At 40.7% G+C, this 23,858-nt stretch overlaps 1 protein-coding gene across 8 annotated transcripts in view; it reads right to left on the bottom strand.

The window, feature by feature from the left end:
- Positions 1-23,858, bottom strand: part of FAT3 (FAT atypical cadherin 3) — a 573,356-nt gene that overhangs the window by 445,885 nt on the left and 103,613 nt on the right. For all 8 annotated transcript variants that reach the window (XM_039539405.1, XM_039539428.1, XM_039539433.1 and 5 more), the window contains exon 2: positions 1,663-4,971. In XM_039539405.1, coding sequence (XP_039395339.1) covers positions 1,663-4,954 — 3,292 coding nt within the window. In that variant the 5' untranslated portion in view covers positions 4,955-4,971. The remainder of the gene's footprint in view (positions 1-1,662; positions 4,972-23,858) is intronic.

Below are 23,858 nucleotides of genomic sequence, written 5' to 3'. Positions count from 1 at the left end.
ATTAGACCCCCATCTGTTTTTCATAACGTTCAGTTTAGAATTTTGATATTTGATTGAACAGTTTGAATTAGCCAAAACATACATTTTTAATCTAATGCTTTAATACCACATTCAAAATTAAAAGCTTTAGAAAAAGAAACACATGGTCTACTTAAACCACAGCAAACCCAACATATTTAATGTAATTTCTTAAGATGCAAACTAATGTTTTCTAATTTCCGCACTTAATCTAGTATCACAGCTGCACCATTACTGCCAACAGCTATTAGATACTTAAACAGCCAGCTCCTAAACTGTGTTTTACTACGCAGCTTCTCCTGCTTGATTTTCATGTTTTATAATGCTGGTGGCTTTGCAGTTAAAATCTTTAAAAAACAAACTTCTTAATCAGCGTTCAAATATTGTTTTCTAATGTGCATGTTTGAAATTTTATTCCTATGAAGAGAATCAATATCAGCACAAACTGAATTGTGCATTATCTCAAAGCATATGATACAGCGTGACATATTGTTTCAAACTGCTGAATGTGAATGAAAACCAGCATGCCAGCATTATAAGTAATACCACAGAAACAGGAATTCTTTCATCCCCAAACCTATTTCACACTTCTCATTTACTTTATTGGATTCAACCTTTAGTCAAGGTCAAGAGTGCAGTGACAGTCCGCAGCAGTGACCTGAGTAATTTATAGTTATCAACAGATAATATGGTAGCTGTAATGGAATCCCCACATTGCTTTTCAGTGGAACTGTATGGTGACTGCAAAGTAATGTGTATTATTTCACACCCACTGCGTGATGGATATATCCAATGTGACAACATTCCTCCTCTACCTTAGTGGGTCCTGCGCTTATTGGCGGGTTTGCTCGCGTCACAGATTCACCCTGTGGGTCGGGACCTTCCCCTCAGGTAGAAGCCACAGTCCAGGTCAATTCCTCCTGTGTTTGATCAGGAATTGGGAGGTTTGGAGGGAACCTGGGCCCACCCTCTACTCCGGGTTCCAGCCCAGGGCCCTGTGGACTGCAGCTGTCTACAGTGCCTCCTGGTACAGTTATGCGACAGCTACAACTCCCTGGGCTACTTCTCCATGGCCTCCTCCCCAGACCTTCTTTGTCCTCACCACTGGACATTCCTCCTGATGTCTGATAATGCTTGTACTTCTCAGTCCTCCAGCAGTATGCCTACTCACTCTCAGCTTCTTGCACGCCTCTTGCTCTCAGTTCCTCACACGCACTTCCTTTCCCCTGGCTCCCTCTGGCCTGACTGGAGTGAGCCCCTTTATAGCATCAAAGGGGCCTTAATTAGAGTCAGGTGCTTAACGGTCTCACATGACTCTTAGCAGGTTAATTGGAGTCTGGTGTTCTCATTAGCCTGGAGCAGCCCCTGCTCTGGTCACTCAGGGAACAGAAAACTGCTTATCCAGTGGCCAGTATATCTCCCTTCTACTACTCTGCTGTTCCCAACTGGCCTGGGTCTATCACACAAAGTAATAAACTCTTGTTATATCTATGCCTGAAACATTTATATTTATAACTTTATCTTGCCTATTATGAAGAACTGAACTTATGTTACATTATGAAGTGAAATAATTATCCATATGCTTTACTTTTGTAAAAACTTCTATGAAGGTTAAATAAAATAAATTAAGTAATCTAAACTTACCGGTTTCTTCATCTATGCTAAATCTTCCAAGGCCACTGCCATCCCTGATGGAATACTGGATCTCCCCATCCCTTCCAGAGTCTTCATCTTGAGCTGTCACTTGCAATACACTTGTTCCAGTGCGGGAGTTTTCCTTTACAGTTCCAATGACTGCAAAGTCAGGAAAATAAGGAGTGTAGAGATTTTCATTAACATCCACCACTTCAACCTCTACAAAAGAAACGGAAGAGAGGGAAACTGGACGTCCTTTGTCTTTTGCACGCACAGTCAAGTTATAGAACTGCTGTTTCTCGTAATCGAGTTCTTTGTTCAAGCGGATAGTGCCGCTAGCTTTGTCTATTTCAAATCGTCCATTGTAATCGTTCACCAAAGAGTAACGCACTTGACCTCCCAAACCAAGATCTGGGTCGTGAGTTTCTAGCCAAGCTATTACAGTGCCAACTGGCAGATCTTCAAGGACCTTCACACTGTAGCTAGATGGAATGAAAGCTGGAGAACAATCATTCACATCATCCAAAAAAACCTTCAGAGGAACAACAGAAAATTGCTGATGGCCAATCTCAGCTTTGTCCCTGGCCTCTATCTTTAGTGTATAGTTTGCTTTCGATTCCCTGTCTAGTTGGTCAGCCACATATACTACTCCAGTAGAACTATTGATGGCAAACTGCTGTGTGTCTGTCAATACTGAGTACGTCACTTCACCGCTAGATCCTAGATCTTTATCTCTAGCTTCTACTTGGATCATTTCTGTACCAATACTCATGCTTTCTAAAATAGTAACGGAGTAACTATCCTGTAAAAAAACAGGACTGTTATCATTTGCATCCTCTACAGTCACAGTCAATAGTCTCCATGTAGATTTCTGGGGATTACCTAAATCATAAATTGTAACGTTAAGGAGATACAGCTCTGTTTTCTCTCGGTCCATGGGCATAAGAACTTTAAGAAGCCCTGTTTCCATGTCAATGTTAAAGCAACTATCTGTATTACCATCAGAAATTGTATAGACAACCTTCCCGTTAAATCCAGAGTCCGCATCGTAGGCTTTTATTTTCAGGATGCTAGCACCAACTGGAAGGTCCTCTCTAACCGCTACATCAGAGGGAAAGGATTTATCAAAGTGTGGAGCTTGTCTGTTAATCGAATAAAAATCAAGGAAGCCATCTTCCAAATTCAGCTTCACATGTGCTTTTGCCTTCTTGAGCAATTTCTCTGCCAGCTTCTGAGCAACTCTAGTCTCTCTACAGCTAAAGGTCTTTGAAGACACTTTCCCATGTACTACTGAAATGTTAACGAACATGGCATCAGCAAAATTCTCTCCATCTGTAGCTGTGATCTTAAGGCCAAAATTGCTGTTCTTTATACCAGAATTAACAAGAGACTTTTTAAGTTGCAGCACACCGGAGTCAGGATTTAAATAAAAAAACCCAAGATCATTTCCAGAGATTATTTTGTATTTCACTAGTTCTAGCTCATCTATATCTATTGCAGATACAGCAGTGATGTGACCACCTATGGGAAAGTCAGATGAAATCACTCCCTGACAAGCCACTTTCTCAAACAACGGCTTGTTATCATTGACATTGCCTATGTATATAGTGACATTAACCTCACTTTCATGACGGTACGGCGAACCCCAATCGGAGGCTCTGACAATGAATCTGTAGCTCTCTGGAGAAGACTCAAAATCCAGTTCTTCAGAGGTGCTAATAACACCAGTAAACTGGTTTATCGAAAAGGGCAGTGAATTCAGACTGGCAATGCTGTATGTTATATATCCATTTTCTCCCCTGTCCTTGTCAAATGCTGAAACTGACAAAACGCTGGTTCCTACAGGAATACTTTCATTGACAAAGGAGCTGTACGAAGGCTGTGTGAACTCTGGAGTGTGATCATTCGAATCTTCTAACCTGACAATAACTTGTGCTTTTAAATCACCGCCTTTGTTTACTACTTCTAACTCATAGAGTTCCTTCTCAATGATTTTCAAAGGGTGAGTGGTGATAATTAGACCTGTCCTGGGATTAATCTTAAAATATTCAGCATCCTGATTAGGAGATATTATATATTCCACACCCTGTGGTTCAGGCACCAACTTAACTATAACTACCACTACTCCAGGAGGGGAAAATTCACTGATTGACACATCATAAACTTCCTTTTCAAACTTTACTGGGACACTTTCTCTCTTGGGACTAGCGATGTGGACCAGTTTGACTGCAGAAAATTTCTGAGGAGACCCTTTGTCCTTTGCTTGGAGAGTAAGATTGTAACCATAGGGGAAGTTGTCCCAGTCAATGGGTTTTCTCTCTTTGATTTTGTACTCATTAATCCATTTTCCCTCCTTAGCCAGAAAGAACTGTTCTAAGGGATCTCCAGCTACGATGGAAACAGATTCAATCTCCCCATTAGCTCCTTCATCTAGGTCATCAATGTTAATAACAGCATACGTAGGCTCCTTGTCTAATGGAAAGGGTATGTGGGTTACCACACTTATGGTTGGGGCGTGTTCATTTATACGTTCAATATGAACATAAAGCTTGGCAGTGCTGCTTACTCCATTGTTTCCATAAAGTTTCATCCCACGATCCACAGCCAGAACTTCAAGGTCATATCTGTTTTTCTCATCATAGTTTAACCGACCACTTAAAGAGATAACTCCGCTAGTTGGGTGAACTGAAAAGAGATCAACTTTGTTTTTGAAGTAGTAATAGAATTCACCATTGGACCCAATATCTGCATCTGTTGCTGTCACCTGTGCAATACTAGTCCTTAAAGGAGTGCTTTCTGCTATTGTTACAGAGTAAGTGGTTGGTGAAAACAAAGGTCTTAGATCATTCATATCCAAAACTTGGATATTCACTTTTGTCCATGCTTCTAAGTCCTCTCCTCTGACAGACCCTTTTACTATCAATAAATAGTTATCTTGGATTTCTCTGTTTAATATAGCAGAATTCCCACCTTTAGTTCTTATTCTGAGAAAGCAGAAGTCAGCAATTACCACTTCTTCTGCTTTGAAAAAGCCTTCATCATCGCCAGACACTATCCTGTATTTGATATCCCATGAAAGATCTGCCAGTGTAATACCCATTCTGCTTGGACTGTTGACGTAGGTCCTGGCTGCAGAGTTCTCGTACACTGTAGCATTGTAAATGGAATGCGTAAAGTGAAAGCCGAGTGGTACTGTCCCTTGAAGCCCCTGGCAAATGCAGGCCAAAAGCTTGACAAGCAGGATGGTGAGGCAAGACAATGGAGGTCTTGTGCCTGACCAGCAGCCCATATTCACCTCCATCACATCATTCTTTCATCCTAAGACAAAAAGAAGAGAAAAGAATAATTAATCATAATTAATAATGGGGAGGGGAGAAATCTTCACTGAAAAATGTCATTATTTAAAAAAAAATGTTCAGTAATTGCATTATTAAGAAGTAATACATTCAATGGTGGCAGTCACTGCCGAGTAAATGTGGTAGAACTGAAGTAGATAACGTTAGTCTAATAGTGATTCTGTGATTATATTACACTTTGGGAGGACTTGCTACTGTATCAACATATAGGACTATATGTTACTGGATTATAAAAAATAGGAAATCACCAATCCCAAGGATACCACCACCACCCCAATCAAAAATAATAGTCACTGTGACTAAACAAAAAGAAACACCCACAAACCCCCAAACAGGATAATGCCAGACAGGATGAACGACACACAGTGACTACAGAGGATAATCACTGCTAGTCCACCAGAGCCCAGACTTACTAACTTCCAAGGCATGCTACATCTTTTTGCCCCAGTATTTGAGGTGGGAACAGATGCTATTGCTTTACGTGTAATAATATGATGGGCAAGTATCAAGTTTTGCACAGTCTAGAATGGTAAAATAGTACAAGGAGCAAACAATGGTACACAAACACTGACCAGTTCCTTACTGTAGTTATATATTCCTATATAAAATAATGAAGAATGAATTAAGATTGCTTAAGTACATACACACACCCATACAAAGAGTATGATAAAGAGGTTGCAAAGCCAAGTTAAGGTTGTTTGAAAGACATGAACTCTGCCCCTTCATGCACATATATTACAGTACAGTCTGCAATTACATGAGCACATACTTTGTTTTTTTCATGTGCCTTCTCTGCTTCATTCTGTGTGCATATAACATAATGCACAGTGAATGAGACAGGTTTTAAACATTTTTATCCTCACTGTTCAGTAGTTGCTGGTTGTCTCTGTAGTAGGAAGAGAGCCTGAGACATAAGCCCTTGTATCAGAGGCCTGAGCTAAAGTAATGGTCATAACTTGCTAATATAAAGCAAAGTTAAGCTGTGAGCAAGAGGCAGGCCCTGCTCACAGAATCTGGCAAGAACAGGGCTGATATTGCAGAAACACTATTCCCTACATAGTGCTAAGCATAAGAATATATAAGCAAACCCATTCCAGAAAGTACCAAAACACCTCGATACCAAACACATTCCCCAAAGATAACAGGAACACACTGACCCCTCCTAAAGATAAAGTCAGGATGACAGCATAACGTATAGAGATGTTTTGATCAAACCAACATGTACAAGGTAACGGGTGGCACCCAAATACGTCAGAAGGTGGCACCTAGATACATATGGGGTAATACATAATTTGTTTGTGTCTGTGTATAAAGATGTATCTCAGAGGGAGTGTCTTTGTCTGGCTTAGGGGAGAATGGAAAGTCCTGCCATTCACTGAGCTGGTTCATTGTCACCAGCATACATGTGTTAGTGTATCTGTAACCATTGAGCCAGGGCATTAGCACCATGCTTCGACGGCAATAAACCTGACCAAGTTCCTTCACAGAAAACCGAGTCTTTGGATTTATTGGGCAGTTCAATCGGAGCCTGCTGTACGGGCTATCTGGCCAGAGTCAGTACAGCATGCAGAGAGAACACACACATGCAGCCGAACATCTGACCACAGTCTCATTAACTGCACACTGTCCAAACTTCATATTCCTGGGGAACATCTCTGGAATTTCTAAATGTTATAGATCACAATTTCCTAACTAAAAGGTGCTGCCTCCAACACAAGGGAATTCTGTATTAGACTTCATCTTAACCGATAAAGAGGAACTCATCACAGAACTAAAAATTAACAGTAGTTTAGGTACAAGTGATCATGACTTGATCCCATTTATAATGTGCAAACACAACAAAGTCCAGACCAGTGATTTATATACTTGGTGTTATAAAGGAACCAAATTCACAACGTTGAAAACAATTACGGGTCAAATCAGTTGCAAGGAAGAATTTAATCAGAAAAATATGAATGATAATTGGGAACTGTTTAAGAACCCTTAACTAGATGCCCCACAAGCTGCAATTAAGGACAAAGGCAGTATTGGTTAAAGAAATTACCTGGTTTAGAGCAGAGGTGAAGGAAATTATAAAAAATTAAATATATTTAAACATAACAAATGAAAGAAAATATAAGCTGATAGTAATGAATATAAATCAAAAAGCTAAGAATCGTAGAAAATTGATCAGGAAAGCAAAAGGGACACAAGGAGAAATTTATAGCTAGCAGAGTTAAGGACAAAACAGACTTCTTATTAAGCATATTAGGAACAAAAAGAGTCCTAATTATGGTATTGGTCCACTACTAGATGCTAGAATTACCAATGAAAATGCAGAACAGGTAGATGTATTCAATAAATATCCATGTTCTGTATTGGTGGGGGGACTGCAGGAGGAAACAGATGATATAGTCATATCATATAACAACACGCTTTCCATTACACTGGTATCTCAGGAAGATGGTAAACAGCAGCGTGCTAAAGTTAAAGTTAAGACATTTTTAATTCAGCAGGTCCAGGTAATGTGGAGCATAGGGGAAATTCCAGAAGACTGGAAGAAAGCTAATATTGTGCCAATATTTTAAAAGGGTAAATGGGATGATCTGGGTAATTATATGCCTGTCCATCTGACATCAATCCCCAGCCAGATACTGGAGAGGCTGATATGGAACTTAATTAATAAAGAATTAAAGGATGGTAATATAACTAATGCCAATCAATATGGGTTTTATGAAAAAATGACCCTGTCAGAATAACGTGATATCTTTTTTGACGAGATTAAAGTTTGGCTGGTAAAGGTAATAGTCATGATGTAACTGACATTTTGATTAAAAACGAGAATGATATAAATTAACATGGCACACATTAAATGGATTAAAAGCTGGCTAACTGATAGATCTCAAAATGTTGCTGTAAACAGGGAATCATCACTGAGCAGGTGGGTTTCTAGTGGGGTCCCACAGAGAGAATTTCTTGACCGCACACTATTTAACATTTTTATCAATGACCTGGAAGAAAACAAAAGCATCACTACAAAAATTAGGTAAGTAATGAAGAGGGCAAGTCACTGATACAAAGCGATCTGGATCACATGGCAAGCTGAGCACAAGCAAGCAATATGTGTTTTAATACAGCTAAATGTTAATATATGCATTTAGGAACAAAGAATGTGTAGGCTTGGCTTACAAGATGGGGGACTGTCCTGGGAAGCCGTGACTCTGAAAAAGATTTGGGGGTCATAATGGATAACAAGAGTGTCCTGTGGAAAGCTGTGGACAAAAGGGCAACAGGAGAATCTCAAGTAGGAGCACAGAGGTTATTGTACCTCTTTATTTGGCACTGGTACAACTGCTGCTGGAACACTGTGTCCAGTTTTGATTTCCACACTTCAAGAAGGATGTTGAAAAATTGGAGACGTTTCAGAGAAAAGCCATGAGAACGATTAAGGGATTAGAAAACCTGCCTTATAGTGATAGACTCAAGGAGGTCAATCTATTTAGTTTAACAAAGAGAAGCAAACGGGGGGGGGGAGACTTTATTAGTCTATAAGTACCTACACTGGGAGGAAATATTTAATAATGGGCTCTTTAATCTAGCAGAGAAAAGTATAATATGATCCATTGGCTGGATACTGAAGCTAGACAAATTCAAACTGGAAATAAGGTTTAACTTTTTAACAGTGTGTTTTATTAACTCCTGGAATAATTTACCAAGGGTTGTGGTGGATTCGACAATGCTGACAACCTGTAAAATCAAGATTGGATGTTTTTCTAAAAGATCTGCTCTAGGAACTATTCTGGGGGAGTTCTTTGGCCTGTGTTGGACAGAACGTCAGACCAGATGATCACAATAGTCCCTTCTGGCCTTGGAATCTATGAGTGAAGCAGGGGTCTTCAAGACCTCTGCCCCAGGTTTGCACATCCTGTCCACCAACAGCTTAAATAAATTCTCATTCACTACACACACAAACTTTCACACAAATTCAACACACACAAACTTTCTTAGATACAGCTATTAGGGCATTACAAGAGTGTGTGTGTACATAGTTGGTTTCCTTCTTGATTTGTCTTGTTTTCTAAAAAAACAAAGTATAGGTGTTGGATGAAGTGGTTTCCATCATGTACAGGGTTTACAATTTGGTTCAATGCCTCTCAGCAGCCCCACTGTATAAATTGTTCCAGCACCCTTGAAAACAAGATTTCTTTTACAAATCTGTTTTTATCTCAAGCTGAATACCAAGATATTTCAAGTATATTCACTTATTTACTACCATTACGCTTACATTTTATGAATTTCTACAAGAAGTTTACAAAACATAAAAACAGAATGATGTATATTGCTGAAACATATTGAGAGTTATTGTTCAATGACGTTTTCAATATTGTTTCCACTTGATACTTTCTACTTTTAAAAAAGATTTAGCTAATTCACTAGTAAGTTTACAAAAAATAAGAATGATTCCCTGTATATAGCTCCTGATCCAAAAGCTATTTAAATCAATGGGAATCTTTCCACTGACTTCAAATGGCTTGGCGTGTGCCCATAATGAACACAAAATAGTAAAGTATCAGGGGGTAGCCATGTTAGTCTGGATCTGTAAAAAGCGACAAAGAATCCTGTGGCACCTTATAGACTAACAAACATATTGGAGCATGAGCTTTCGTGGGTGAATACCCACTTCGTCAGACATGACGAAGTGGTTATTCACCCACGAAAGCTTATGCTCCAATATGTCTGTTAGACGAAGTGGGTATTCACCCACGAAAGCTTATTCTCCAGTATGTCTGTTAGTCTATAAGGTGCCACAGGACTCTTTGTCACTTTTTACAAAATAGTAAGTTAACATTAAAAAACTGATCATTTTTCAGGCATCTTAAGAGTGTTTGTTGCCAATTACTTTCATAGCTAGGAGTGAAAATCCTAAAAGCTCCTTTTAAAAGACAATTACTACAAGACCCCCATGGCTCTTATTTTCATAGAAAAGGAAACATTTCAAAGCTGCTTGATACTGTAATAAAGGAAATGTCAGAACACAGGGCAGAAAGGGGTAGGAAGAGTTGTTGGTAATGACAGGGGTTAGCTTAAGTTTCCAATGTGAGTTCAATACCCACTGGGAGATGTACAAATTGCGTATGCATTTCAGAATATGAATTCAAGTCAGAGTTAATGCTTCCTGTATAATAGTATGATAATTGCACTTTTAAGTACTACGGGCAATCAATTTATTTTACTGACATTATGTACATCAAAACACTTTAGCTTCCTGATTCCAGAGTCTCTATTCCACGGCCTAACAGCTTAATCAATAATATTTGATCAACTCTCCCAAGTGTTTATCAAGACAGTTATTTTCATAGGCAATTTCCCCCCCCACAAAATCAGGTTTTCTTTTGTGTTGTATAAACGAGACAACAGAAGTCTCTTTTACTGGAGATGATAACACCCACCAGCTGGGTCTGTTACTGGACAAATACCCCTCCACATCTAGATCAGCTTCATTCTGTAATTTAAACATGTATGTGATTGTTAGGAGCATATCAAGCGATTCACAAAAGCAAGTAACACTGCTAACCCATAGATGCATGGAGTTATACACACTGCCGTTTCCTCATGGAAACATGCTTTGGGCATTTGCAAGCCCCGGTTTCACCCAGGTTATTGATTCCTGATAAAAGCTAAGATGGCACTTTCTCTTCTGGTGGGGAAAGATGGGGTTTTATTGTCATCTCGTGCACCAAAAAGGCTTGAGCAGTTGCTATTCTTCCAGAACAGCAAATATTTTTAAACTTAACCCAATGGGATGAAAAACTGACGGGCCCTTATTTTCATGTGATTCATGAGCTCCTGGCTAAGTCCACACAACAGCTTCCTCCAGCTAGTTTCTCTCTGCCACAAAGCCTCTTAGTGATCATTACACATGTCCCCAAGACTTCCACACTCAACTCCCGGCGATCAGTTTTCCCAAGGAATTCATTACTACAAATAAAAATGATGTACATGTTTACCCTTAGGTTAGCCAGACTGAAGGACTTACATGTTTCAGAGGCAGAAATTAAGCAACAGATCTTTATGAAGTTATATTATCTCAAACACCTAATGAAAAAGTTCACGGAACTACCACATGACAGGGAATATATTAGGGCAACCGTTGCTCTTTTCCCAAACCACGAGCTGTCTCTCTCTCACACACACACACACACACTTTATAACAAATACCTGTATCTATATGGAAACACATCACAGCCAGACACTGTTTTCAAAAATACTTAAAGAACTCAGGCCAAAACTTAACCTCAATTACTCTGGTTTTATAGCAACATAAGTCCAATGAAGTACATGGAGTTACCCTGGATTTACAACAGTGTAGATAAGATCAGGATTTCACCCTTGGGCCCTAAATTCTACCTAGAAAAAGTGCATGGACATCCTATTTGTGGGTACAACTTTGGGTTCAGCATTAGGAAAACCAGCCCTTAATGTTATGCAGTATGAAACTTAGAAGTGATGGGATATATTTTATAGTAAAAGGCTCCTCATGGCAATTTTTCATCCTTCCACATATTCCTCAGAATAGCTCAGTGTCCCAGTGGATGACCTATTCAACTGGCACTCGGACTATATAGGAATGTACTTATTTATTTACTGAGTCCCTTTCATATCAGATTTTTTTTTGTAAAGAGCCCCATAATGCATACATGCTTGCTGCACAGGAAATGTCATGTGATAGTTATAGGAACAAAGTAAAAAGCAACCCACAATAAATGGAGACATCACTTTATAAGCACTCCTTGTAAAAAAAAAAAAAAGTTACGCTTTCAAGTAACAAGGAAGATTATTACTTCAGTTTGATTTTGAAATGTTTGGGCAGCAACTATGCCAAAGAATTTCCTGACACTGCCTGCAAGATTCATTTAAAAGCAAGAAATTAGCTCTCCATTAAATGCAAAAATTAAAAATGAAAGTCATGTTACCAATACACAGGGTGACTCTAGCTAAGAGTGCAACACCCTACCACAATAGATCTCTCTAAATGAGGCAGGAATTTCAAATGCTTTGCACATACCAGGATCAGGGACATTTTTTATATTATGTACTTATGTATATTATGTATGTATGTTTGTACTTTACTATGTAGAGTAATTATGGTGTTTTCTCCCCACCCCCAAGCACATACAATGTGGGTGTGGGGAAGGACATAGTGTAGATATGGCTTTCATGACTGTTATTATTGGGCGGATGATTTTGAATTGATGATACATTTAGATCCAAAGCTCTTTGAGCAGGGTCCATCCTTTTGTTTTCTGTTTCTACAGCATCTAGCACAATGGCGGAGGGGAGAAGGTTCCTGGTCCATGACTAGGGCTCCTAACCACTACTGCAATGAAAAGAAACAACAACAACAATGATCAGAGGCAACCTCTTACTGTACACACAACTGTATTTTGAGGTTTCTAACCACTGGAAGAGCCCCCAGAGGAATGGACAGGTATTTAACAAAATGAAATGAATACATTTTTGCAGAGACTAACTTACTTTAAAATCAGTCAGCTAGTTATGGAATTAGTATTTAATATTCCTATGACAAGAGCCCAATTACGATGGAGGCCACACTGTGCTAGACGCTGTACAAAGAGTAAGAGGAATACAATCAGATATATTTTCTATTTATTCTTCTTCTACCTATATACAGTAATACAACTATCATCATCTGTCCCTTAACCTAGCCACTGCTAATTGCATGTCTTGAGGAGTACGCTTAAAAGAAGGAATTCCATGCGAGTGCAGAGGGTGAGATGGTACAGAGACACTGGGCTTGTCTCCACTTACCGGGGGATCGACGCTGCGGCCATCAATCCACTGGGAGTCGATTTAGCAGGTCTAGTCAAGACCCATTAAATCGACCACCGATCGCTCTCCAGTCAACTCCAGTACTCCACCGGAATGAGAATCATAAGGTAAGTCAACGGGAGAGTTTCTCCCGTCGACCCAGCGCAGTGTAGACACCTCAATAAGTCGACCTAAGCTACGTTGACTCCAGCTACGTTATTCACGTAGCTGGAGTTGTGTATCTTAGGCTGACTTAACCCCGTAGTGTAGACCTGCCCATTGTGTGAGCAGCTGACAATCATGTAAATGAAATAATAAGGAGAGGAATGGAGGGAGGGATAGCGTTCTGAAGGGCCTTGAATACAACAGGCTGGAACATGATGTGGCAAGCCACCGTTCCACACTCAGCTCTCCAGTTAGAAGCCACCCTGACTAACCAGTCAATAACCTCTATCACAATGAGTAACCATAAAATCCAAACTATATGCAGCCTTCCTAGATTGCTGGAGCCGTTCATAGGAATACAATCATGCAGTGTCAGAGTGAAGTTTCCTTTTTTCCTCTTGGTTCCAACAATCTGGGCTGCATCTAGCACTAGTCTAGACCAGATGGGCGGTGGGGGGGAAAGGGAGGAGATTTGGCCAGTGTTACCATGCACCTGAATGATGCCTCTAAAGTAGCACCATCACCCACACAGTTAATGTAATGGGAAGGTATGAACTGAGTGCTCAGTGACCTCTGGGATGATTTTGTCTGCTGTGACAGACTCTTTTGACCCAGAAGATCACCCTACCACTAAAGAATGAGTTTTACTATTTGAGGGAAGTGATACACATGCTTCTTGAATCAACTCTGACTATCCTTAACAAGTCCCAATCAAGGGGCAGTCCGTTCTCTGAGACCCTTAAAGCAAAATAAAAAGTGCATCCATCAGATTAGCTTGTTTACAGACAGCTGTAGTAGGCTCATACCCTCTTTGGCAGACGAGCCACTAGAGGGAGACAAAGACCACATTGTCATGGGCTCAGATGGCATTTCTACCAGCCAGCTGGCTGGGTAAGGTCATTTATGGAATTTGTCAGATTGGAGGACAGCTGCCACCACAGTTGAGAATTCCCTCAAAGCTGCCATGAGACTGAAGGACAAAGCAGCACGTTGAAAGGAAAGAGAAACTGATCTGTGCCTCAAATCCCACACACACCTCAAGGATAGGACGAACCCCACCCCCACTTATCCTCCGAATGAGCTCCCACCACTGAGAGAAGAACCCTGTCCCCGTTCCTAGAGGACACAAGCAGAATTCTGGGATAAAAATAAACAGTTTTTGTCTAGCTTTGCCAATGCCAAGTTTATTCCTTTTCCTCAGAGCCCTGGACTCTGAGGAACTAGGACTTGAACAGCGATCTGCTGAGAGAGTGGCCTATAACACTAGACATCTGTAAAGTTTTTCTTCCAGCGTGTGTGTTTAAGCCACAAGTTAGCATTCTAATGGTGCAGTTTTATGTTCTGAGACTGTGCTCTCTAAATCAATAATTTAACAGCTGATGAGTGCGTGTGGGAATTGGGCTTTACTGCCCTACAGATTCTAATGACAGCATGTCGGAGGCAGCACAATTCTAATTGCTGATCAATGCTGAAGTCTAAATAACTCGTAGCAACGTGACACATCTGAAGTATGAGCAGCAGCTCAAGATTTTGTTAGACAGAAGCACCCTAAATCTTACTGATAACTCGTTCCTGTCACTCTTAGACTATTCAGAATAACAAGGGTAGGTAACTGTTAAAACAGTGTCACCAAGGGCCCAATCCTGCGTTAAACTCAGGCAGATCCAGGGAGCCCTACTGATTTCAGTGGGGCTCCACATTGGCAGAGGGAGGACATCTTGCTTCTGGCAAAACTGGGAACCACATATGTGCATTTCACCAAAATAAAGGGCATAACAGGCAACAACAAAAGATTTCTGTCGTGATCTGTTGTCTGTGTTGTAATGAACTTGCCAGTGTGTTTTTATACCACTGACCTTAACTGGAAGGAAACTGCTTAACCATGTGTCTAGGCTCATTTTTAGCACCAACAGGAGTAGAGTGATTTGGGAGCAGAAAGACCAGAATTCTATTCCTGCCACCAAACCACCATAGTAAATGATTGTGAAAGTCATGCTGTAGGTTGCCACGGATTCTTTACAGCATTTACCTAATTATGCAGGCCTGATCATCTGCATTTTGTCAAATGCAATATGGTGCATTGTGAAAAATCAGAACAGTAAAGATGTCTGGCAATGAGAAGTAACATAAATGTTCCTTTCACAACCCCCAACAATAGCTCAAAACAGATTAGCAAGAAGCAATGGTGACACTGGCTAGGAAAAGAAATAAAGATTGAAAACTGGAATTCACGTTGCGCCACAAGGCATTAGAAGACTGATGTTTGACCCCAAAACACAGCAGAGAGACAGACAGACTGATAGTAGATATGCTACTGACGAGAAAATGACCTTTCCCAGAGAGTAATCCCTTTGCAACGGGCAACGCTGTAAATTCTAACCTCCGTCATAGCAGCAAATCCTTCAGCCGCCTGAATGTAATCTTCCAGGAGAAAAGCCCACTCAGCATGAAGGAAGTGTAATTCAAGACAGCCCCAAGGAAGTGAAGATTCAACCACCCAGCAATGTGTTATGAATACCTTGCTTTGTTTTATACCAGGTGCGGGGGGGATATTTCCATACACCAGTTAATGTCAAGTATCAGTTCATCACCAAATACTTCAAACTTGCGAACGTGATTTCAGTCATTTGTTGTTTTCTCCACCACTGAGAGAAGAAGCCTGTCCCCGTTCCTAGAGGACACAAGCAGAATTCTGGGATAAAAATAAATAGTTTTTGTCTAGCTTTGCCAATGCCAAGTTTATTCCTTTTCCTCAGAGCCCTGGACTCTGAGGAACTAGGACTTGAACAGCGATCTGCTGAGAGAGTGGCCTATAACACTAGACATCTGTAAAGTTTTTCTTCCAGCGTGTGTGTTTAAGCCACAAGTTAGCATTCTAATGGTGCAGTTTTATGTTCTGAGACTGTGCTCTCTAAATCAATAATTTAACAGCTGATGAGTGCGTGTGGGAATTGGGCTTTACTGCCCTACAGATTCTAATGACAGCATGTCGGAGGCAGCACAATTCTAATTGCTGATCAATGCTGAAGTCTAAATAACTCGTAGCAACGTGACACATCTGAAGTATGAGCAGCAGCTCAAGATTTTGTTAGACAGAAGCACCCTAAATCTTACTGATAACTCGTTCCTGTCACTCTTAGACTATTCAGAATAACAAGGGTAGGTAACTGTTAAAACAGTGTCACCAAGGGCCCAATCCTGCGGTTAAACTCAGGCAGATCCAGGGAGCCCTACTGATTTCAGTGGGGCTCCACATTGGCAAAGGGAGGACATCTTGCTTCTGGCAAAACTGGGAACCACATATGTGCATTTCACCAAAATAAAGGGCATAACAGGCAACAACAAAAGATTTCTGTCGTGATCTGTTGTCTGTGTTGTAATGAACTTGCCAGTGTGTTTTTATACCACTGACCTTAACTGGAAGGAAATTGCTTAACCATGTGTCTAGGCTCATTTTTAGCACCAACAGGAGTAGAGTGATTTGGGAGCAGAAAGACCAGAATTCTATTCCTGCCACCAAACAACCATAGTAAATGATTGTGAAAGTCATGCTGTAGGTTGCCACGGATTCTTTACAGCATTTACCTAATTATGCAGGCCTGATCATCTGCATTTTGTCAAATGCAATATGGTGCATTGTGAAAAATCAGAACAGTAAAGATGTCTGGCAATGAGAAGTAACATAAATGTTCCTTTCACAACCCCCAACAATAGCTCAAAACAGATTAGCAAGAAGCAATGGTGACACTGGCTAGGAAAAGAAATAAAGATTGAAAACTGGAATTCACGTTGCGCCACAAGGCATTAGAAGACTGATGTTTGACCCCAAAACACAGCAGAGAGACAGACAGACTGATAGTAGATATGCTACTGACGAGAAAATGACCTTTCCCAGAGAGTAATCCCTTTGCAACGGGCAACGCTGTAAATTCTAACCTCCGTCATAGCAGCAAATCCTTTAGCCGCCTGAATGTAATCTTGCAGGAGAAAAGCCCACTCAGCATGAAGGAAGTGTAATTCAAGACAGCCCCAAGGAAGTGAAGATTCAACCACCCAGCAATGTGTTATGAATACCTTGCTTTGTTTTATACCAGGTGCGGGGGGGATATTTCCATACACCAGTTAATGTCAAGTATCAGTTCATCACCAAATACTTCAAACTTGCGAACGTGATTTCAGTCATTTGTTGTTTTCTTGAGATGCTGGTGCGGTGGTAGAGCCTTTCAAATACCTTACACACACACACACACACACACACACACACCATGAAACATGGCCTGGGGAAAGGAGAAAAAGGAATAATTTGCTGCCGTGTGAACTGTGTCAGAAAGAGAATTCCAGAGCATGATCTTACAAGGGGATTTTAGCTTGTCCCATGGTAGTCATTTGGCTGGAAACAAAGAATAATAAACAGTTTTCGTGCCTTGTAGGTCCCCAATTCCCCCTCCCCCACCCTGGCACCTACTTTTTAATCCCTGTCAATTGTTTTAAAATGGGGAAGCTACTGAGCAGTTTCAAATTCATCAAGCTATTTCCTGGGGCTATCATTCAAAGGCCAGTATTTTAATTATTCTTTGTTTTTAAAAAGCTTTAACCAGTATATCTATTTTGATTACAATACTTTCGAGTTTTGTATTGAAACTTCATCCTATACAAGGTATGGCTATAGGAAATATTGAAAGAATGCATTCCTTTTAGTATTTCCACAATTAACCCATTATTATTAAATTAACCGTACAGTCCACAACATACTAGGGGCTTTACAGATATACAGAAGGTAGTCTCCTACTATTATTATCTAAGACTCCTCAGTCATGGACCAGGACCTCACTGTGCTAGGAGTTGTACAAACACAAAAGTAAAAGAAAAGTTTACAATCTAAGTTTCAAACAAGGAATACAGAGAGACAGGCGGTGGAGCACAAAGAAACAAGGACTTATTCTAGGGCAGTTCTGCAAAGTTCCATACTTCATCAGTAGTCTGGCAACCAGCGACAAAGGGAAGCACTCTTCTGCGTGCAGGAACTTCCTTGAGGGTTATGCACATGCCATCCACACAAAAAGGGTATGTCTCTTTGTCCCCCCCTCTGTGCCAAGACTATGTATGCACGTTTATTAATCTGCTATTGCCTTCAAGCTAATGGAGAAGGGTCTTTTCATTCAAGCAGCAAAGGCCCTTGTTTTTAGTACCCGGCATGTTTTCACACATACTCACTCCACAGGCCCACTGCAAGTTCGTCTCCTGAATAAAAATTCAAAGAAATAGAGCTTTGTATTTAAAAATAAGTTTATTGTTTGGTTGGGGTTGTTTTTTTTAAGCAAACGGACATTTATTAGTTTGTTTGGAAAAAAAATCAATATTTCCAATATAAATTCTATGTTTAATTAACGTTTCCAGGAGAGAGAGAGAGATCAGGAACAAAACTTAAAAGCATAAAATTAGTAACAAAGACATCGTGACTTCAACTAGAGGTACAGACATTCTCTTTCCAGGAAAAATGTGTTACCATTTAGGAGTCAACTAACCAGTGTTACTGAGATCCTGCAGTTATTTCTCTCATGAAAGTATGCCAAACACTACCATGTAGTATCTGCTGAAAATAGCTCAGTGCTTCATGATGACCATTGTCTGTGATATTAAATAAGATACCTCTTAATAAATACCTTAGATAACTCCCTTGGAAAACTGCCTTTAAATTACTTGACATTAAAGGAAATCCCGTAAAATCATGTATATCATGAATAGGTCAGAATATGAACAAGAGGCTGCTAGACAACTCTCTGACACCACATTCTACAGGCCATTACCCTCTGACCCTACTGAGGATTACCAAAAGAAATTACACCATCTGCTCAAGAAACTCCCTAAAGCAGCACAGGAACAAATCTATACTGACACACCCCTACAGCCCCGACCAGGAGTATTCTACCTGCTACCCAAAATCCATAAACCTGAGAATCCTGGACGCCACATCATCTCAGGCATTGGCACCCTGACAGCAGAATTATCTGGCTATGCAGACTCTCTCCTCAGGCCCTATGCTACCAGCACTCCCAGCTATCTTCGAGATACCACTGACTTCCTGAGGAAACTACAATCCATCGGTGATCTTCCAGAAAACACCATCCTAGCCATTATGGATGTAGAAGCCCTCTACACCAACATTCCATACAAAGATGGACTACAAGCCATCAGGAGTAGCATCCCCACTACCATCATGGCAAACCTGGTGGCTGAACTTTGTGACTTCGTCCTCACCCACAACTATTTCAGATTTGGGGACAATTTATACCTTCAAGTCAGCGGCATTGCTATGGGTACCCGCATGGCCCCTCAGTATGCCAACATTTGTATGGCTGACTTAGAATAGCTAAGCTCTCGTCCCCTTACGCTCCTACTCTACTTGCGCTACACTGATGACATCTTCATTATCTGGACTCATGGGAAGGAGGCCTTTGAGGAATTCCACCAAGATTTAAACGATTTCCACCCTACCATCAACCTCAGCCTGGACCAGTCCACACAAGAGGTCCACTTCCTAGACACTACAGTGCAAATAAGCGATGGTTACATAAACACCCTATACAGGAAACCTACTGAACGCTATACTTACCTACACGCCTCCAGCTTTCATCCAGACCACATCACACAATCCATTGTCTACAGCAAAGCTCTAAGATACAACCGCATTTGCGCTGATCCCTCAGACAGAGACAAACACCTACAGAATCTCTATCAAGCATTCTTAAAACTGCAATACCCACCTGGTGAAGTGAAGAAACAGACTGACACAGCCAGAAGGGTACAGAGAAGTCACCTACTACAAGACAGGCCCAACAAAGAAACTAACAGAACGCCACTAGCCATCACCTACAGCCCCCAACTAAAACCTCTCCAGCGCATCATCAAGGATCAACAACCTATCTTGAAGGCTGATCCCTCACTCTCAAAGATCTTGGAGACAGGCCAGTCCTCGCTTACAGACAGACCCCCAACCTGAAGCAAATACTCACCAGCAACTAAACACCACACAACAAAAACACTAACCCAGGAACCAAACCCTGCAACAGACCCTGGTGCCAACTCTGTCCGCATAGCTATTAACCTAACCACATCAGCCACACCACCATGGGCTCATTCACCTGCACATCTACCAACGTGATATATGCCATCATGTGCCAGCAATGCCCCTCTGCCATGTACATTGTCCAGACCGGACAGTCTCTACGCAACAGACTAAATGGACACAAATCTGACATCAGAAATCATAACATTCAAAAACCAGTAGGAGAGCACTTCAATCTCTCTAGTCACTCAAAAACAGACCTAAAAGTGGCAATTCTTCAACAAAAAAACTACAAAAACAGACTCCAACGTGAAGCTGCAAAACCAGAATTAATTTGCAAACTGGATACCCCCAGATTAGGCCTAAATAAAGACGGGGAGTGGTTGGGTCATTACAAAACCTAAACTTAATTTCCCCAATACTAATTTCTCCCTACTGTTACTCACACCTTCTTGTCAACTGTCTGTAATGGGCCACTCTGTTACCACTTCAAAAGTTATTTTTCCTCATGCATACTACAGGTGTCACAATTTCAGAAGAAAGGGTCATGCCATTATTCCACGCAAACCCCCCCCCGTCCTTTTCTTTTTTCTTTTTTACAGTGGCTGCTATTTGACACATTTATCCACAGTGTGGTATCCGAGAAACTGCATTATTAGTTCCCTGTCCTAAAAGTAGAAGAAAGCTCCAGCAGTATCTTAGACACCGCTACATGGGAACTGTTGCCCATATAATGGCAACCAGCGTAAGAAGAAAAAAAGTTGTAGTCTGACCCCATTATAACTGCGAAAAAACTAGCGGCAAATTCCAAATACCTCTTCTCCATTGTAAATGGGCTCATCTCCTCAATACCCTATCACTTTCCAATGGCTTTCCTAGAGTCAGTGATTATCTGTGACCAAAGGTCAAACTGAAAAAAATAAATTAAAAAAAAAAGTGGTAATACTCTTCCAAGCTCCGCCCACAAAGTAAGCCCCACTCACACAAGATGCTACTGACAGTAGATTTTGCAGATGTGCAAAATATGAGTACACATGGTCTCTGAGATTAGCTCCTCCTTAAGGCACTCCAAATATACTTTCGGTCTCTGCTGCCCTTGGATTCCCTGCAGTGAGGCTCATGTGACCCCAGTGGGCTTCTTGGATTCTGAGAGGCTCCTTGTTGACTGAGGGATGGGAAAAGTGGCAGTATTCTTGGAAACCCACACCTACGGTGCCAAAGTCATCTGTCACTCACAGTACAGTATAAAGATCTTTCATAATAGGATCCCCCTTCTCCTTTTTTACATGGTTTGACAAGCAGTGAAAGTATTATCGTTGGTCAGTACAGTACACTGGACTTCTGGGTTAGAACCCACAGAACCAAATGGGACAATTCACACATCTCAGAGCTGTTGTCCCAGGTACTGTAAATGCAGTCAGAGGTCACTTCTCATTGTCTTTATGCTTTGGAGGCTCTCTCAAAAGCAATAAGAGTGAGAGACTTTTTTTTTCTTATTAAATGAAAGCTTAGATTCTGGAGAACAAGATGGGTAGAGTAAGAGGTGCTGATGCACTGTACTGTCATATACCGGCGGTGTTACAGCCCTGTCTCAGACTCTGACGAAGAGCTCTTTTCAGCAGGCCAGAACCTCTGGTGCAACTGCTTGGTTTCATAGACGGCATAACTAGCTAAGGGAGCATCACCCCAGTTCAAAAGGGATTCAGCTGCTAATGTTGGAGACATAGCCAGAGGAAGGAAGCCCCTATGCGGTTCCTTTTCTGGTGTCACTAGCGGCTGGTGTAAGATAAAGCAGCCCTCTATCTGCTCTGCCCTACACCAAGGGATCATACTGGTGCACAGGGGCTCAGGATCTCAGGATAAAGGCAAATTGCTACTTTTACACAACCTCTATGGCAAACCTGGGCCATGTGCTCTGCAGCCACAGCCAAGGGTTTGTCCACCAGTTTCCTTGATAAAAGATACAGAAAAAACTACTAACTTGTTTTCTGGGACCCAGATACCCTAGTGTAGATAACAGTGTTTTGTTCCTGCTGTCTATACTCGTAGCAGGTGGATCACAGAAAACCAGACTGAAAGTGATGTTTCTCATGTTAACACACAGTACACCTTCACAGACAAACTGCTATACAATGACTGGTTATCACTTGTACTATTTCTCCACCCAGAATTGATCCTGCAGTCCTTACTCAGGCTAAGTGCTCCATAAAGTTAACTGGTATTTTGCAGTATCAGCCTCCTTGGTTCTTTTAAGGCACGAGCCAAGAACAAAAAGTAGGGTTATGAAAAGAGCAACGTTAAGCACAGTAACACAAATTTTGCAATATTATAAATCCACACTGAAAAAAAAGCAAGGCTCAATTGTGACGTTAACTCTTATGGGTAAGAAAAAAAATTGTAGCATAATATATTTCTATACAGCCTTTATAAAGGAAGGTTCTGAACAGCTTTTGGCATTTGAAGAGAATTTCAATAAAGCAGAATGTACTGCAAAAACACTGTCTTACACCTGTCCCAGGAATTTATGTCCAAATGCTATTGTATTATTCTCTGTATTTTGTGTGTCTCTGGGGCGATGACTGTATTTTATTAAATGAACTGTGATATATTGCTTTTAAAGAGAAAGTATTTCTAGGGAACGAAAGGAGCCTTTTTAATGCTAAAAGGAGCTGGCTCCCATTTAATTAACCCTTTTAGATAAGTGGTCGCCTTAAAACATATATTTATATGTACAGTGCATTTCATCTGAGTCCAACTGCAGTACCGGTAATACTTCACTGAACTATACAGTATTTGTCACCTGAAGTAATTTAAGTAGAGCCTGCATGGATACAAAATTTGTATCCGCATCCGATCTAGAATCCGCAAAATGATCCGCAGATATCCGCAGATTTGCAGGATTTATATCCGCACCTGAGCCATGATCTGCAAAACTGGTCCACCGATATCCACATCCTCAGATGCACATTTCTGTGGATATAAAATCTGTGGATTTGCAGGGCTCTACATTTAAATGTCTAAATCCTTGTTGCTCTAGGATATTCATAAGGCCTTAGCGGTCTCAAAAAACCAGTTAAATAATGATTTTGTTTGACATGTAAAAATATTTCCGCTCTCCTTCCCCTCCCCCTCCCCACAAATTAGTTCTCAATATTTATCAAGTACCATTTCTAGTAAACGTAATTGATGTGTGTAATATGTATTGCAAAGCTATAGTGCTATCAAAAATCCAGATACACATACAAAGACATATACGGCACATACTACACATTCTGGCCAAAATGAAACAGCAGTATCATAGCATATTACAGAACCGTTAGTGCACAGTAGCAGGGTCCACTGGGCTGATGTGTGTGCAGCAGGCTAGACTGTTATCGATTTACAACCCAGCTTGCTGCGCACTAACTCTCTGTATAGATACATCCTTAGATGACTACAGATTTCATCACCTTAGCTTAGGTACCCAAGCTGGAAAATGCTGACCTTCAGTGATACTCACACAGTATAGATTGAGGGAGAAAGGCTTCTCTATTACAATAAACAGTAGTTACAAGAAACTTAACCAAAACTACCAACGTACCATAAAAAATATTTAATACTATTTAAAAAGAACATTAAGTATAAAACTACACTTTGCATCAGTGATTTTAAAAACATGACAGATTTTACTTGTCACCCAGCATTTAAACAGCTTCTCTTCACTGCTGTTAGAGTCTTTGCAAACAAAACAGCATGAATTTGAAGCTGAAATGAATAGTAGCACTTCAATTCCTATTGAAACCGCATTCAACAATATAACTCCACTAACA

This window comes from Mauremys reevesii, linkage group 1 (assembly GCF_016161935.1).
Source record: "Mauremys reevesii isolate NIE-2019 linkage group 1, ASM1616193v1, whole genome shotgun sequence".
Taxonomy (NCBI): domain Eukaryota; kingdom Metazoa; phylum Chordata; order Testudines; family Geoemydidae; genus Mauremys; species Mauremys reevesii.
This window is presented reverse-complemented; position numbering and strand designations above follow the sequence as displayed.